The following is a 15,629-nucleotide window of genomic DNA, read 5'->3' on the forward strand; positions in this document are numbered from 1 at the left end:
CAAAGTAATAGCAATCTAAGCTAAAAAGGAAATTCCTCAGAACTGAGGTAGTTACTAAGTATCAGCACATTTTCCAAGTTCTCACAAGGCGGCTGATCTATTTACAATCCATTTTCCTCATACATAAACGGAGCACCTTTTCAATTTTGTCTTCTGTGATTTGCCTTAAAAAAACAACACTTATACACACCAGCCAGAATATGCCTATTTTATTAACATCATGCTTTAATAAATAACTGACTACTTCTAATAAAATTAAGCCTCTGTTTACAACAGCCCCGAATATTCCATTTGACCATTCTGCAGAATTTGGTGTAAAAAGTTGAATGAAATGTAGACCCTGAGCTATCAAGTAATTATGTTTCAATACAAAAATAGAGAATTACTCTTAAAACTGAAGATTGAACAAGAACACAAACCATCTCTCTGTGGGTTTTAGCTTCTGTGGAATTGGTTGGCATCTTCATGGCTATCTAGAGCAGGAAGAGACTCGCAGAATTTTCTTTCTGACCACTTTTGGGAACTCCTTCTGACAGTGACTTGTTACATTCTCATAGTTTTGTGAGCTGTCATTTGGTAAGGATACAAGCAACGGGTTCCTAAGGGGCCATGGCAGTTGGTAGTCTTTGGCCCGGGACAACAGATGTGGCCTTTGCCAGTTCACCCCCGTGGCCACAGGTCACCGCTAAGATACCGTCTTCTCAGATCTATCGCCTCCCTCCCATCCCCTCCCCAAAACAACATCACATGAAAGAAGATTCCGGACACCCGGATCCCGGCCCTCCCTGCTCAGTGGACTTCTTGGCTGACAGGGTGGCACAGAGCTGTGAACTACTGCCAGTCCTTTGTCCGTCTCATCAGAGAAACCTGGGCAGGAAGACTCAAGCAGGATACCTTAGAAATCTTTTTACACAAAGTGGAATCCAAAACCAAATGCAAATGCACAGCACAAACTTTCTGAGCATTGACAGCTAGCCGTGAGCCCAGGCTGCACCCCCGTTTTGGCTAGCCCCCAGACAGCTCGGTCCGCTATATGGTTGGGTTTGAGATCTTGCACACTGTAACAAGGGGGACCGAATGAGCTTATCGGTCACTTATTTCTGCCATCGGGATATCAGTTCAAAGCAGATCAGCATGGACATGAAGACTGGCACACAGCGGCTTGCTAAACTCGCCTGGATACAACACAAAACGACAAAAACCCACCCCCGAACTAAGTGTGAACGTGTAGTGACTGGGGCATCCGGAATGCCTTCTGTATGTCTAGGGAGAGGGTATTCAAAAGAATCTTCTTCTAACCGGGCTACACTTTAAGTAGAAAAGGGTTCAAGAAAAGGACCTATCTGTGATCTTAGTTTCCGTAATTCAATGCAACCAAGATGGGCATAGTCTGCAATCTCTTCCGGTCCCTGGACATCAATAAAGCATAGCCACATTCTTGTATTGATGCTTGACCACACCAAACAAGGGCCTCGGCAGCCCCCTGCACGGCCTTCACATTCTGTCCTAACTCCAGAAAAAAACAAAATCACGTCCACTCGTCTCCAGATAAGGCAACTAAAACAACAGGGATGAATGGAAATTTTACTGCTTGTTGGGCTTTTTCTTTTAATAAGATAACATGATAAATAAAACCTGCTTCTGTACAGCTATTTAATATTTCAGAAACACGTACATGTTACATGCCAAGAAAGGACCCTGGTTTTCTTGTAAGAAACAAGGTGAGATCATAATTGAAGGGAAAGAAAAACCCCACAAACAAAAAGGAGAAACAACAACAACAAACAAACAAGAGAGTGATAAAAATCACAAATGCACAACTAACTACAGTTCTGTACCTACACTGTTAGCCACGTTTAACATGACTGCAGGGGAGCAGGAACTGACCTTACACACACGTCCCTTTTCCCCGCAAAACTGAATGAAAACACAAAGTCAGCCTTTTTTAAACCAGTGGCCACATAGTAAAAACTGTACATCGTTGTCCATTCATTTAAAAAGCGAAGTCACTAGGATGGTATAAAAGTGATAACCGGTGCCTCTGTAACTTTTTGACGGAAACATTTTCTCTACAATTAAGAATTATCTCCATTCTCTCTGCATAACCAGGAACAAGATGCAGGAGACAGTGAGAAGGTAGGGCTGCGCCCCGACACGGACACCTGCGCCACCGGCTTTATCGCTGGCGCTCTTCCCAGAGTGGTCGGTGGCGTTGTACTCCAATTCCGAAGGGCAATGCTGATACTCACAACCGCTGCCACTTCCCTCTCCGCTGCTCTCATCACCTAGTGGTTAAAAAAAAAATGCAGCAGAGGTGTCATTCGACTTGTTCTCCTCACAAGGTGTCCAAGGACAAGGGTGTACATTTCGAACTGCAACAAATGCTTACTGATATCAAAGAAGTCCACGTCATTCCCATTGTATGCATTCTTCATTTTGCTGGTCATGACCCGAAGAGCCATGATCTGACGGAGGATCAGCATGTCCGCTTTGCTGGTATCAACCTGGACCTCTGGGTTATTACCCTGGTTGGCTAACCCATTCCCCGTCACTGCGAACAGGTATCTGAAATGAGAAATGACCCAAGGAAGATGATCGGTAAAACAAAAAGTCGCCAAAGATCATCAGAGAATCCCGTTTGGATTCTAGTTATTTCTGAGGGATGCGATTCCCCCGAAGTTCTTCCACTTCTAAAGAGCTTGGATTTCTCCTTTGCCCAGGTAAGCATCTTGTGTCTCCAATTTGATGGGGACCTTTTGTAAAGCAGTGGAGGTTGGTGGCTCGGCATCAAGTGCGAATATGGCGGCTACTTAGCAAATAAGTGTGTAGGGGAGCAACACAAGATGTCACCAGAGAAGAGAATGAGACTTGTTGAGAATTGGTGCTTCAGGAGGCGAAGCTGGTGAGCAAAGACCCCCAGGTACCAAGGACCATAAAGACAACACTGCTGGAATGGCCGAGCCCTGGTTGCAGCCCTCGTGCTGCGTTGGAATGGGCATCACATGCTTGGGGGTCAGTACTCTTTGTAAGTAGCTGGGTGCCTTCCCAAGGCCGAGGGGGCAAAGCCCACGCCTCAGAACACCCAGAACCTTCCCGCGTCACTGCTACCTACTGTGAGAAGCTCCCTGCTGCCTCCCTCAACAGACAGCTGGCGTCGCCCTGTCTGGGGTGCTCCTAGGGGCTGACCTGCTCTTGCCCCTCCCGTTCCAGCAGCCGTCCTCATTGCCATTCCCAGCTGCCATCCTCTCGTCGTTGCAGACGGTGCTGGGCAGAGACGACCAGAACTTTTTGGCCTCTTTCAGCTTCTCCTTGACATCGGTAACCTAACGAGGAGGCGGGGGAGAGGGGGGTAGGCAAGCTCTCTGTAAAAACACAGGCCCACCTACTGGTGTGTGTTCTACTCATTGCTAACGTAGCTCTAGAGTGCTATGCAATTCTTTGTGAACGTGAGTCACGAGACAGGAACGCAGATCAAATGTGAACAGAAAAGAACAACATCACGCAAATGAACCAAGAGTTGAAACGCAAGCTCGGAACGAGTTGCGCAGATCTGCTGCCCATCTACCTCTTTATGACAACTACCATCTGCTGCCCTCCAGCCTCCGTGCCCTGTGGATACAATGAGAAGATACCTTCTCTTCCCACAAGGCTTTTATACTCCGGCTCGAGCATCTAGGGCAACCCCTCTGTGAAACCGAGCGCCCGTCATCACGCTCCCTCCTCCCACCATACGTGCAGCCTGCCGCCATGCGTAAAGCAGGCTGCTCGTCATTTAGAGCGTCGCAGCACTTATGATACACGCCCTCTGTCAGTTAAGCCTGAGATGTCGGCTTCTCCGTTTGTTGGAGGACGATCTTCCTGCCTCCCTAAAACTGGCACAGTGATGGGCGCACAGTACACGCCTCACATTTCCTAACTACGTACGAACTTTATGACAGTGAGAGGCAGATTTATTGACATCCAGATGCAATTTGCATGCAAACTTTCACCTGGAAGACCCATACTGGAAAGCCTTCCAACTAAAAATGCATTTGGAGCAAATGTTTTCTGTTCTCTGTCATTAAACACGGCCATTCCTGCCAAAGGGCTCACCAGTCGGTCCAAACTAGTGCCAGCTGCTGTGGTTGGGCGTTCCTCAGGGTGATACGGTCTGAAGCGAGCGCTGAAGGCACCTTCAGAGATGGAACGGGAAATCCGGCCGGCCGGGAGGGGCTTGGGGGGCCCACATCCCTGGAAAACCTGCATCGAAGCAAGCACGAGACACATCAGGGAAGTCGTATCCCAAGCTGAGGCGGGGCAGGGGTAGGGGCCCTGCATGTCCTTTGCAGTGTCCTGCCTTCATTACCTTCTGGGACACTTGCACACTGTTCTCTTGCATATTCATAATAGCATCAGAAATCTTCACGTCGATGGGGTCCATCACAGATTCGATGTTGAAAGGACCCTCAAGCCTCTCTGCCACCATCAGCATCGCATCTAATGTGATGTTTGGGGAAGAACAATACAGCATAAACAGGAAATCAGTAGTTTGGCCTTGGGCAATCAGTGTGGTTATTTTACTGTCTTTTGTTTGGAGGGGGGCATGCATCATAATTCATGTTTTTATATCTTTTTTAAAAATGTTTTATTTATTTTTTGACAGAGACCATGAGCAGGGGAGGGGCAGACAGAGTGGGTAAAGAGGATCCAAAGCGGGCTCTGTGCTGACAGGCTGACAGCAGCGAGCGCATCTGGGGGCTCGGACTCACAAATTACAAGATCACGACCCAAGCTGAAGTCGGTCGCTCAACAGACTGAGTCACCCAGGCGCCCTTTTGTATCTTTTTCTATTACACCAAACTGCAGTTAGTTACTGTGCATTGCTAGCTCTCTAAAGTGTGAAATGGCCAGGTGAATGCTCTATTCCACAGCAAGGAAACCCAATCAGGAATGTTCTATTATACTGCTGATTCATTCCTCCGTGTGTCAGTGGCTGTCACTGTAAGACTCTGGGCTAGCTCCTGCTGGCAGACCTAAGGCTGGAAGCAGAGCGACATGCCACTTCTCCCGGTGACTTCTTAGGATCTTTCCATTTCAGGTTCCATTTACGAGACTCTAAAATGCAAATCCGTTAAACTCCTGGCATATCACTTTCTTGCTTTCATTTTTTAAATGAAACCCTTTCAGATCCCTGAGCGCACAGCTGGAAAGTACAAATGACAGTGTTCCTAGGAATTCTAATGAGTTTTCAAATAATGACATTTTGAAAAATGCGATTTTGTACTAAGATAAACTTCCCATTTCAAACACAGGGGCCTTGAGTTAAAGCAAAACATGTCCCTCTTTTGGTGCAGGTGAAAAGACAACACGAGCCACGGTACGCAGAAAGCCGTGTGCTCACAGAGTGAGCTTTGACATTCTGGAGGAGTCTAGAACGTTTCAGTACACACTGAATCTCTTAAACAAAATACGCTGTACTTGTTTGTCTGTCATATGCATTTGCTGGGATTTTCCAGTGTTTTCTAATTTTTACCAACAAATACCAGGCAAAATCGGATGCCCGAATGAGGAAAAGGACAGTCATGAGAAGCACTGAACTTCTTCTCTTCCCGTTACACACTGGTGCTGAAAGCACAGCAGTTGAAGGGGAGCTAGATAGGCCCACATTATCCACAGCCTTCAGGTAGGTCAAGGTCAGCTCCTAGAAAGGAGGGCTAGTTCCCAGAAGTCTATGTGCCCTTTTCAAAGAAGACCACGGGCGACCACACGGGCCTGCTACCTAAGCTTTCCAGTGCATCAGCATTATTATTATTTGCATTTGCAGTGCATTAGCATCAGCCTATCAATACAACCAAATTTGGCCATCAACCTTTCACCTTCAACGTAGGACACATACAACACAACATTTTAAGGCACGGGGATCATTTCTCTAAACTGCAATTCCGAGGTCCCAAACCACAAATAGATTTCCGTGAAATGCACTTTTTTTCTTAAGTAATAACAAATGAAGTTTCAGATTGCATTGTGGTAAGCGCCAATAAAGTGACACTCCAACCTCTAAGTAAAGGCTGCCAGCATGAATATACCATTGTCCTCGACAGGGAAAAATGCTTTTGATGTGCTCGCAAAAGGAGACTTTTGTAAACAAGTGGAGCACAACTTAAATGTGTTCATCATTGTCAAAGCATCAGCGCTGCCACGCACAGAAAGCACATTCTTCGTCCAAGAAGTCGCTTGCTCCAAATAAAAATATTATGAATAGACAGATAATAAACATCCAAAATGCAGAGGTTTCAACAAGAAGAAACAGTGCGTTTTGGAACTACTTATTCCCCTAGTGGCGAGGAAAGGCCAGATCACTAATGTGTTTGGGAAAGACTGAAAGGAAACATAAACCGGATTCTTCTGGCTGTTTGGCGTCTTTGTAAACTCTGGGAATGGAGGGGAGCCGGCCCATTGTTGGGGTCAGTGGCATGGGCTGTGTGCGGCTCAGCTGAAGAATGCGCAGAGCTGCCTCCCACCCCTGGGGGGAGTCACGGTCGGAGAGCCTCTTCCAGAGAGCCTCTTCCGTACGAGCAGCCGGCCCTTGTGAGAAGCCCCAAGAGAGATCCGAAGATGGTAGGTTTGTTTTTTCTTCTGGTTGGTCTAGGCCGCAGGTCTATTTGCGGGATAACTGACCAATTCCTGCCTCCCGCCAGCAACCCTAATACCCCAGTGCGAAATTTGTGCCGGTAGCAACGTCTGACATTAATGATAATGTATGACACTGGCTAGGAGTCAGATGAATGTTAACACAGCTACAGTAGGTGATGGAAAACAAGGAGCAACCAAGCATCATTTACGGTTCTCCAGAAACTGACTTTGGGGGTGGGGGGAGTATTGGCTTACCGTTGGAACCAACCTCTTACAAAATCAAGTCCAGGAGTTTCAAACTGTTTGGGTCCATCTAGTAAAGGCTGGCAACACTAGAGAGGCAACTCAAGAGAAGGAAAAGCAGGACATGGTGGCAAGAAGGCAGACGGGAAAAATCTATCCTTAGCATTTCCAAGGGTCTACTCCAACAGCAGGATCTCAACGCTTGGGTAATTGGCACTGAGTTGGCCCCGCCCCATCAACAAAGTGTCCCCTTGGCACTAGGCAAAGTGACTCCTTTCACACTGTGCTGCCAATAATCAGAAACCCACACCTTCAGCCTCATGACGGACTAGAAGAACAAAAGGCAGTTTCCCGACTTAACCCTTAAGATGTGATTTAAGGGGGCGGGGGGGGGGGGGGGGGGGGGGGAAGAGCCCTTGACCATTCATTAACTGCAGCCATTTAAAGGGGAAAGAAAAATTCTTTGCAAAGAAAGGGAAATAAAAAGAACTTATAGCTGAGGAATGTAAATTGGGAGTGAATTCCACAACCACAGAGCAAATTAAACCCTGGTGGAAATTCATTAAAAAAAGCACTGGAGATGAACAATGTCTATTACTCCTGGCCTTTTAGATGAACTTATTAGACATAGAGAATAAAGTACCCATTAAAAATTAAGTTTAGATACAATCATGTACCTCATCCCTCCAAAAAGGATCATTCCAAATAACTGAGGAAAATTGATTCAGAAATCCTATCGATTTCCACTTGAGTTTAATTTTGTTTCTTGAAAGAGAACAGACGTAATTTTTAAGACTCAACAACCACAGCAACTCAGCCGTCCTTGCTTCTGAGCACCTGACTGAAGACATGAATTAAGCCAAGCCAGAGGACGGTTTTGGTTTGCTGTGGACTTGCAAACTCTTGGAAAAACATGTTTTTTAAAGGGGAGAATGTGTGTTTGACTACAATGAGTTAGTTTCTGCCAGACGCGTTAGAACAAAGGAATAGTGCAAGGGACACGCTCCCCGACCCCGCACCTGACTTTTAAGAGAGCCACAAAAGTTGGCAAAACTAGGTGACTCTCACTGTATGTTGCTTGTACTTAATGACGAATTCTACGCCTTCGCCCTGACAACTACTATGTTACATGTCATGAAGTAAAAAGGCTAACCAACATTTACAAAAATGAAGTTAGCAAAAGTGAACAGCAAAAGAGGCATTTGGATGTGGGGGTGAGGGTGGGATTAAAAAGAGAGAGAGAGAGAGAGCAAAACCATCCACTTTAGAACTGGAAATGCCATGAGCTTTCATTTCCAAGGGAAATATTTGAAAGCAACGATCTGTCCCATGGCTCCGTTCTGGGCATGATGTGCCTCTGCTGGCCTTACGCCTCTGCTTTCACGGGACTCAGCTTCTCTGTGTGTAGACTTGTTCAGGTCTTGCGGCTTTGAGGTATTTAGGCTACAACTGTGCCGAAGTGCTTAATATTCACATCTTTTTTCCCCCCGGTGTCGGTGTGTTCAAGAATCTGCTGGAGCCAATTTATTGATGCATTTTCAAACAGACTTAATATGGTGATTAGCTCTCATGCAGACTAGAAGCATTCTCTCCAACTCCAACCCCTGCCAAAAGTGCCAGCAAATTGCATACATGTTCCCATGATGCGAACAAATAAGTGAAAAATAGGTGCTTGCAAAGGCACTTAAATTCTGCAATTACGCAAATGGGATGGGGGGCTGGGGGAAGAAGCAAAGTTTGCTTTTGTGAGCTGTTAGTATGTGTATTCAGTGCCACCGGCACAGAGTAGCAGGAACATCCAACTGGTCACTGAGGTCTAGGACTTAGCGATCTATGCATTAAGAGCACATCAAGGGAGTCGATGACCAGACATTTAAATTAGCCTTACCTTGTCCTTTCCCACAAAGGTCGAGTAATCTTCCCAGAAACTGGGTCCTTCACTTACATAGCTGGGTTTCAGGTTACATACATGAGTGTTTAGCTCTGAAATGACTAGAGAGCAAGAGCCCCTCCAATCTCACCAGAGCAATCTTCTACTGTTAAATCCTCTGTAGAAACAGAACTCCTAAATTCCCACAATTGGATTTCACCTCAAATATCCAACGAGCATCCGGCCAGTACGCAGAAGATTTGGTCACAGTGTGACAGATGTAACAATTTAAAGGCTCAGTCAGTGGGGCACCTGGGTGACTCAGTGGGTTGAGCATCAGACTCTTGGTTTCAGCTCACGTCATGAGCTCATGGTTCGCGAGATGAAGCCTTGAGTCGGGCTCTATGCTGATAGCAGTGAGCCTGCTTAGGATTCTACCTCTGCCTCTTTCCCACTGAATTCTGTCTCTCCAAATAAATAAATAATCTTGAAAAAAGAAAAAAAGCTCACTCAGTGATGGCTGTCTTCCAGCATCTACACGGACACAAGCCTAGGGCGTTTAACTAAAACTGACCATTACGGGGAAAATGTCAAGTCACATTCTAATTATGAAAACTTGGTATTCACTGTGTCTAATGTCTTCCTACAAGTAAATGAACTTGTGGAGATGGTATGAACTCTGGGTACAGTTAGCACCCTGGCAGGTAACTGGTGCACAGAACTTTCCTGGATGATAATTACAACATTCCCCGTGGCTGGCACTGAGCTGCCTCCGACGACACAGACACATCGCTCACTCACCTATGAAATTGTTCCACTCAAAATCAAGGTCCCCTTGGTGGGCCAGACAGCCTCTCATGATGTTTGAACAGTAGTTGTAACACGGCTTCACCGTCACGAGGCCCTGGCAGTGGGAACAGTAGATCATCTTCAACAAGGCCTGGGTACACTGCGCGGTGGGGTTCACCTGGCGTGCAAGAAGACAGACACAGTGGTGGGCATGCATGACACCGAAATCCCAAGTCCCTCAAGTTGACCCTGAAGGGTTGGCCACAACTTCAACTTCAGAACGAGTTGTGAGGGACCGTGCAGGGTGGGCCTGGCCCGCTTCTTCTAGAAGATTAGATAATAGGAGGTATTCTGGGAAGAAGGGTAGAGGGAGGGCCGACCACGGCTTTACCTGAACTCATCAAGGCGCGTGGATTTCCCACCCTGCACACTCACATTCTTCCTCCGTCCCACTCCCTCTCTCTCTTGCCACACACTCACTCGCGCTCATTTTACAAGGCTCGATTGTTTCCAAGTCCTCTCACAAGTAAGTCTCCGGGATCGGCCACAAGGTACAGTCGAGGCGACCTTTTCCTGCCCGCCATGCCTGGCCTGCTGTGCCCTCTGCCTTGCCAGACAGGGACCCAAGCATACCTTCTTCTCAAGGACACAGACTGACTACAAGACTGTCCTCTGAAACTTAATCCTCCCAGTCACGGTTCACAAGGGTACCTAGTGTGTACCCCATTCTGTCCCGGTAGCTGTTGTGAAGGCAAAAGTGGACAAATCCTCAACAGATAAGAAGCTGAGTAAATTTAAACTTGGGGTGAGGTAGAGCCTTCCAAGGCCCGGGAGCAGCAGAACAGAGTGCTCAGGGAATGCCTGACGGAAGAGCAAAGGCTTCGGTTATACTGTGAAGAAAGGTGGGATTTAGTTGGTGAAACGCAGGGAGACCACCGAGCCGGGGAGAGCAAAATGACCACGGGCTGTCAGAGAGCACACTGGGCTCGTGGGGAATAAGGCCGAAAGCCTAGGAAGAGGGGGCGTGTGGCCAGGGCTTGAAGGGGCATGAATCCCAGGCAGAAATGGGGATACCATACAGCATGACACAGGAGGCTACTCAAGTTCATGACAAAGGGAAGTAGGCAGGATGAAAACAGTGCCCAAGTCAGATTGGGCTGGCTGTGTACTTAGTGTGCCCTTCCTACTTATTTTTTAAAATTTATTTTCTTTAAAATTTGTTTTAATGTTTACTTATTTTTGAGAGAAAGAGTGTGGTGGGGTGGGGCCAGAGGAGGGGAAGGAAGAGAGAAGAGACACAGAACTTGAAGACCCAGACGCAGGGCTTGAACTCAAGAACTGTGAGAACATGACCTGAGCCACTAAAGTAGGATACATAACAGACAGCCACCCAGGTGCTCTTACATTTTTAAAAAATGTTTCTTCATTTTTGAGGTGGGGGGGCGTGGGGAGAGGCAGAGACAGGAAGACAGAGGATCTGGAGCAGGCACTGCGCTGATAGCAGAGAGCCGGATGTGGGGCTCGAACCCACAAACCGTGAAACCATGACCTGAGCCAAAGTCAGATGCTCAACCAACTGAGCCACCCAGGTGCCCCTCCTCTTTCTACTTCTATACAGTGATGCTGTCTGAGGCCCACAAGAGCTGGCTCCACTGGCGATGCACTTTCATCAATGCTTAGAGCGCATCGTGGCTAGGCATCACTTGCTGGCAGCTAACCAAAGGTTCCTGTCTTCTATTTGTTCTGCACGAGCCTCAGTTTCTCGGGGTCACTGTTAGAGGATTAGCGCACCCCTCTCCGTCAGTGCCGAGCAGGCGCAAACTTCACACTGGTGCTGGGATGCAGGGCAGTCTGGCACTTGACCTGCTTCGCAGTGTGACTTTGAATGCCGCCTATCAATGGTACCATAGGAACAGGAGGGGTTTGGAACTATCAGGAGAAAACGTTAACACCTTTGGGCTCCTATCTGATGTGTACACACACACACACACACACACACACACACACACACCCCCTCTTATCTTCACCAGACCTCTAGCCTTAAAGGGGCAGAGCAGGAACATCCAAAAACAAAGAGGTAACAGTGAATGTTAAAGTCAACTTTCCCTATAAAGAATTAGGACTTCTCCCAAGTCTTAATCAGGTCCGCATTAGTCCTTTTAACTATGTCTTAATGTCCAGCGAAATCTTGGCTACCCAAGAGCCTGGAGGAATGGCCAGTCTAAGATAACTAAAAGTTCATGCCTTTGAAAGTCACAGGTGGTAAAGACTTAAATGCCTGTCCTCCCCGCCCCCTCATTTTACAGATGAGCAAAGAAGCCTGGAGAGAGGAGGTGGCTGGCCAATCATAGCATCACAGAAGTCAGAGCTGGAAGGTGTCTTAGAGATCACATAGTCGGGCTCTCGCATTTAAGAGATAAGAAAACCAAAGTCGGCAGATCAACTGACTTGCTGATAGTCACCCTGATTCTAGAACTGCACCTGATCAAACACTTCCCAGACCTACACACCAGATATGAAACCCAACTAGGGCATTAATCATTTTCCTCTTTATGGTTAGTTAGCTTCCGCCGTGATGCTACTGCTAAATGGCTATATTTGAGAGAGGTAAAGAAGCAGAACGTAACTGCCTATGAGAAATCACAGACGAGCCTAAGGTGTTGGTTGAATATTATGCTTAAGAGGAAACAATGTTGGGGTGCCTCGGTGGCTCCGTCATGACCTCATGGTTCATGAGATCGAGCCCTGAGTTGGGCTGTGCACTGAGCAAGGAGCCTGCTTAAGATTTTCTCTCTTCTGTCCTTCCCCTGCTCCTGCTAGCTCTCTCACGTGTGCGTACTCTCTCAAAAAAAAAAAAAAAAAAAAAAAAAAAAGAGGAAACAATGTCTCAGCACAAAAACATGTAGAAAGCTGAAGTGTCAACAAATAGTTACTGAGCACTTATCTCAGCAGCGGTAGGGATTATTCTGGAATGTATTTGTGATAAGGTAGCAAGGCAAGTAGGAATTTGTGTTGGAATTCGAACTTGTTATAGAAGGCACAGAGACATTCCAAAATGGTATGGGTCTTTAGGAAATAAGGAAAAATGAAAAGCTCAATAGTTCTACTCGAGAAACTTTTTTTTTTAAGAAGGCCCTTTCTCCATTTTTTTTTTTAACTCTAGGATGCAGTCCACTGTATTCTTAGTTCCACCATAAGTCAAGTCCGGGATGTGACAGACCTTGTAGTACAGTTCCCTAACACAGGGACGTATTGGCTGGAGTTTGAAACAGCGATTGAAGGAAATGACACAGTAGAGTTTTATTAAAGGAAGACTATGAAGCTGGGTTTGGCCGACTTTTCCAGTCTCTGGCTGTCTAACCACTAAAAATGATCACAAGGAACTGAGCTATAACATGCTCCGGAAATACTAAATACCAGAACGAGAAGAAATATGGCAACGTTCTAAGAAAACCGGGATGTGGAAACACACACCAGCCACGTTGGAGAAAATCAAACAGAGTCTTGTCTCACGACCACTATACACACGTAATTCACATGATGGGAACTCAGAACCTGGGAAACCAAACCCTTGTGCAGGAATGGGGCCTTGGTATGGAGAAGGGTTTTAACAGTCACGAAATGGAAAAGAAATAGGGGTCCCTTGCAATGCTCATCTCCACAGAGGTAACAGGAATAATATGACCACTCCCGATGCCTTGGGTCCCGACTCTCACCGACTGGACCAAGCTCCGGATGGTGAACCCAGAGAGCCAAGGACCAGATCTCCCTTTGGACTCTGGAGTACCCAGTGGAGAAGCAAAATGGATACCTATCTTTTAGAATCCTCAAGGGCTTCATTCTGGGGCTTTATTTATTTTCAATATAAATTCAAGTTCATTCACATTCTACTCCCTCGAAATCAATGGCTTTGAGCGTCCCCAAATAACTTACTAAAAGTACATTTATGTTGAAACCCAAGTCCAAGTGGTACATCGGGTCACATGCAGAGTGATAAAAGGGGCAAACTATACTCCAAGGGTCTCCTTTGATCCTCAGCTATATGTTGACGCCCCATGGCATGGCATGCCCCTTAAAATGCTCAACACCAAGGGGCGCCTGGGTGACTTCGGATCAGGTCATGATGTCATATTTGTGGGTTTGAGCCCTATGTCAAGCTCTGTGCTGACAGCTCAGAAGCTAGAGCCTGCTTTAGACTGTGTGTCTCCCTCTCTCTCTCTACTCCTCCACTGCTCAAGCTCTCTCTCAAAAATGAATAAAGGTAAAAAAATAAGAAATTAGAAAAACGTTCAACACCGTTGTTCCTTTGGGTCATAGCGCTTGACTGACGTCTGAGGTTTTTAAAACGGTGTGTTGAACTCTTGATGTCAGTGATTCCAGAATCCTTGGGGCTGGGGTAGGAGAGGAGTGGGAGTAGGGGTTGTGATTGCTTTGATAAAAGGCTATGTTTTCTCAAACCTTTCTTAGAGGAGTTATTTCTCAAAATGATATTTAGAAACAGAGAGGGGAAAATTATACATTCATCCCTTCCCTCTTTGAACCACTAACTTAGAGAATGGATCAATGGGCTCAGGAGAAAAGGCTTATTTAGCATCTATAGTTTCATGATCACAAAGATCTTGATATCAAGGCTGCAGAGAAAACTATTTTGTTCTATGTCCGAATTACCTGTCTACTGATAGCTTTTATTGATCTGTAAGATACAGTTATAAAGTACTTACTATGTGCCAGGCTGTTCTGAGTACTTTAGATGTCTATTAACTCATTTAAGCGTCAAAAACAGTCGTGTGAGAGGACTATTATCATTTCGTTTCACAGAGGAGAAAGCAGAGGTCAAAAGAGATGAAGGGATTCATACAAGATCTTCCAGTAAATGGCCAAGATTTGCATGCAGGCATTTCTGTCCTCGAGTAGGTACTGTCCCCTTCCTCGATGCATATGGGAACGGCTTCTTTTGAGTAATAGAACAGTGAAGGAAACGCAAGGGCAGCACGCAGAGCTGGTCCTTCCCCCCAGCTCCCCAGACCTAGCACAGGGGACCCACACACAGCAATGAGGACGGATGTTTATCTGGTGATGATCTGCAGTTTTCAAATTTAGTGACCAAGTGAAAGCATTTTTACATTGGAGGGCAAGTTAGGATTATCCACATGGAACACTACTTGACTAGATCCTTGGATGAGAGGATGTACCGCTTAATGAACAGCAAGGACTTATTCAGCCAATGCTATAACCTCACAATGGTTTGAGGTGCCACCAGGTGAGGAAAAAACTGCATATGCCGCTGAGCAGCCCCTGCTCCCCAAGAGCCCAACAGCTCAAGTAAACACTGCCGCACATGGAGGAGAAAAGAGCTCCTTGAACAACAACTCCAGAAAACAATATGCATATTTTACCAAAGTTCTAACATTTTAAAAGAATTGTAGCTATGTAGCAGAGATGATCGATTTCTACTAGGAAGTTGGGCATTACATATGAAAAAAAAGGCTTGACATTATTTACATAAGAATGAGGTGGTTTGGGGCGCCTGGGTGACTCAGTCGGTTAAGCGTCTGACTTCGACTCAGGTCATGATCTCACAGTTCGTGGGTTCGAGCCCCACGTCGGGCTCTAATGCTGACAGCTCAGATCCTGGAGCCTGCTCAGATTCTGTGTCTCCCTCTCTCTCTGACCCTTCCCTGCTCGTGCTGTCTCTCTGTCTCTCAAAAATAAATTAAACACATAAAAAATATTAAAAAAAAAAAAAAGGAATGAGGTGGTTGGGGTGCCTGAGTTGGCTCAGTTGGTCTCAAGAGTCTGACTTTGGCTCAGGTCATGATCTCATGGTTTTTGAGTTTGAGCCCCACATCAGGGCTCTGTGCTGTCAGCACAGAGCCTACTTTGGATCCTCTGTGCTCCTCTGTCTCTGTCCTATGCCTGCTCGGTCTCGCTCTCTCTCTCAAAAATAAATAAATAAAAACAATGAGGTGCTTTGGCTTGTTTACTTGGGTGGGGTTCAGTATGGCAGAAAGGGGACATCGTCTGGACTTAACACTTCTATATGAACTCAAATCAAAATCTATCTGCGTGACCCATAATGACAATATATTAATCACCAATTTCCAAGTCTTAGAAA

General features: G+C 46.2%; 1 protein-coding gene across 1 annotated transcript in view; it reads right to left on the bottom strand.

Annotated features, from left to right (window-relative positions):
• Positions 1-193: 193 nt before the first annotated feature.
• The window catches only part of GPC4 (glypican 4), a 36,321-nt gene continuing 20,885 nt past the window's right edge, over positions 194-15,629 (bottom strand). Inside the window, exons 3-8 of the mRNA XM_029929907.1 lie at positions 9,527-9,692; positions 4,346-4,476; positions 4,093-4,239; positions 3,187-3,323; positions 2,390-2,565; positions 194-2,285 (exon numbers count right to left, since the gene is read on the bottom strand). Coding sequence (XP_029785767.1) covers positions 2,083-2,285; positions 2,390-2,565; positions 3,187-3,323; positions 4,093-4,239; positions 4,346-4,476; positions 9,527-9,692 — 960 coding nt within the window. The 3' untranslated portion in view covers positions 194-2,082. The remainder of the gene's footprint in view (positions 2,286-2,389; positions 2,566-3,186; positions 3,324-4,092; positions 4,240-4,345; positions 4,477-9,526; positions 9,693-15,629) is intronic.

The sequence above is a fragment of the Suricata suricatta genome, chromosome X, assembly GCF_006229205.1.
Source record: "Suricata suricatta isolate VVHF042 chromosome X, meerkat_22Aug2017_6uvM2_HiC, whole genome shotgun sequence".
In the NCBI taxonomy this organism is placed as follows: domain Eukaryota; kingdom Metazoa; phylum Chordata; class Mammalia; order Carnivora; family Herpestidae; genus Suricata; species Suricata suricatta.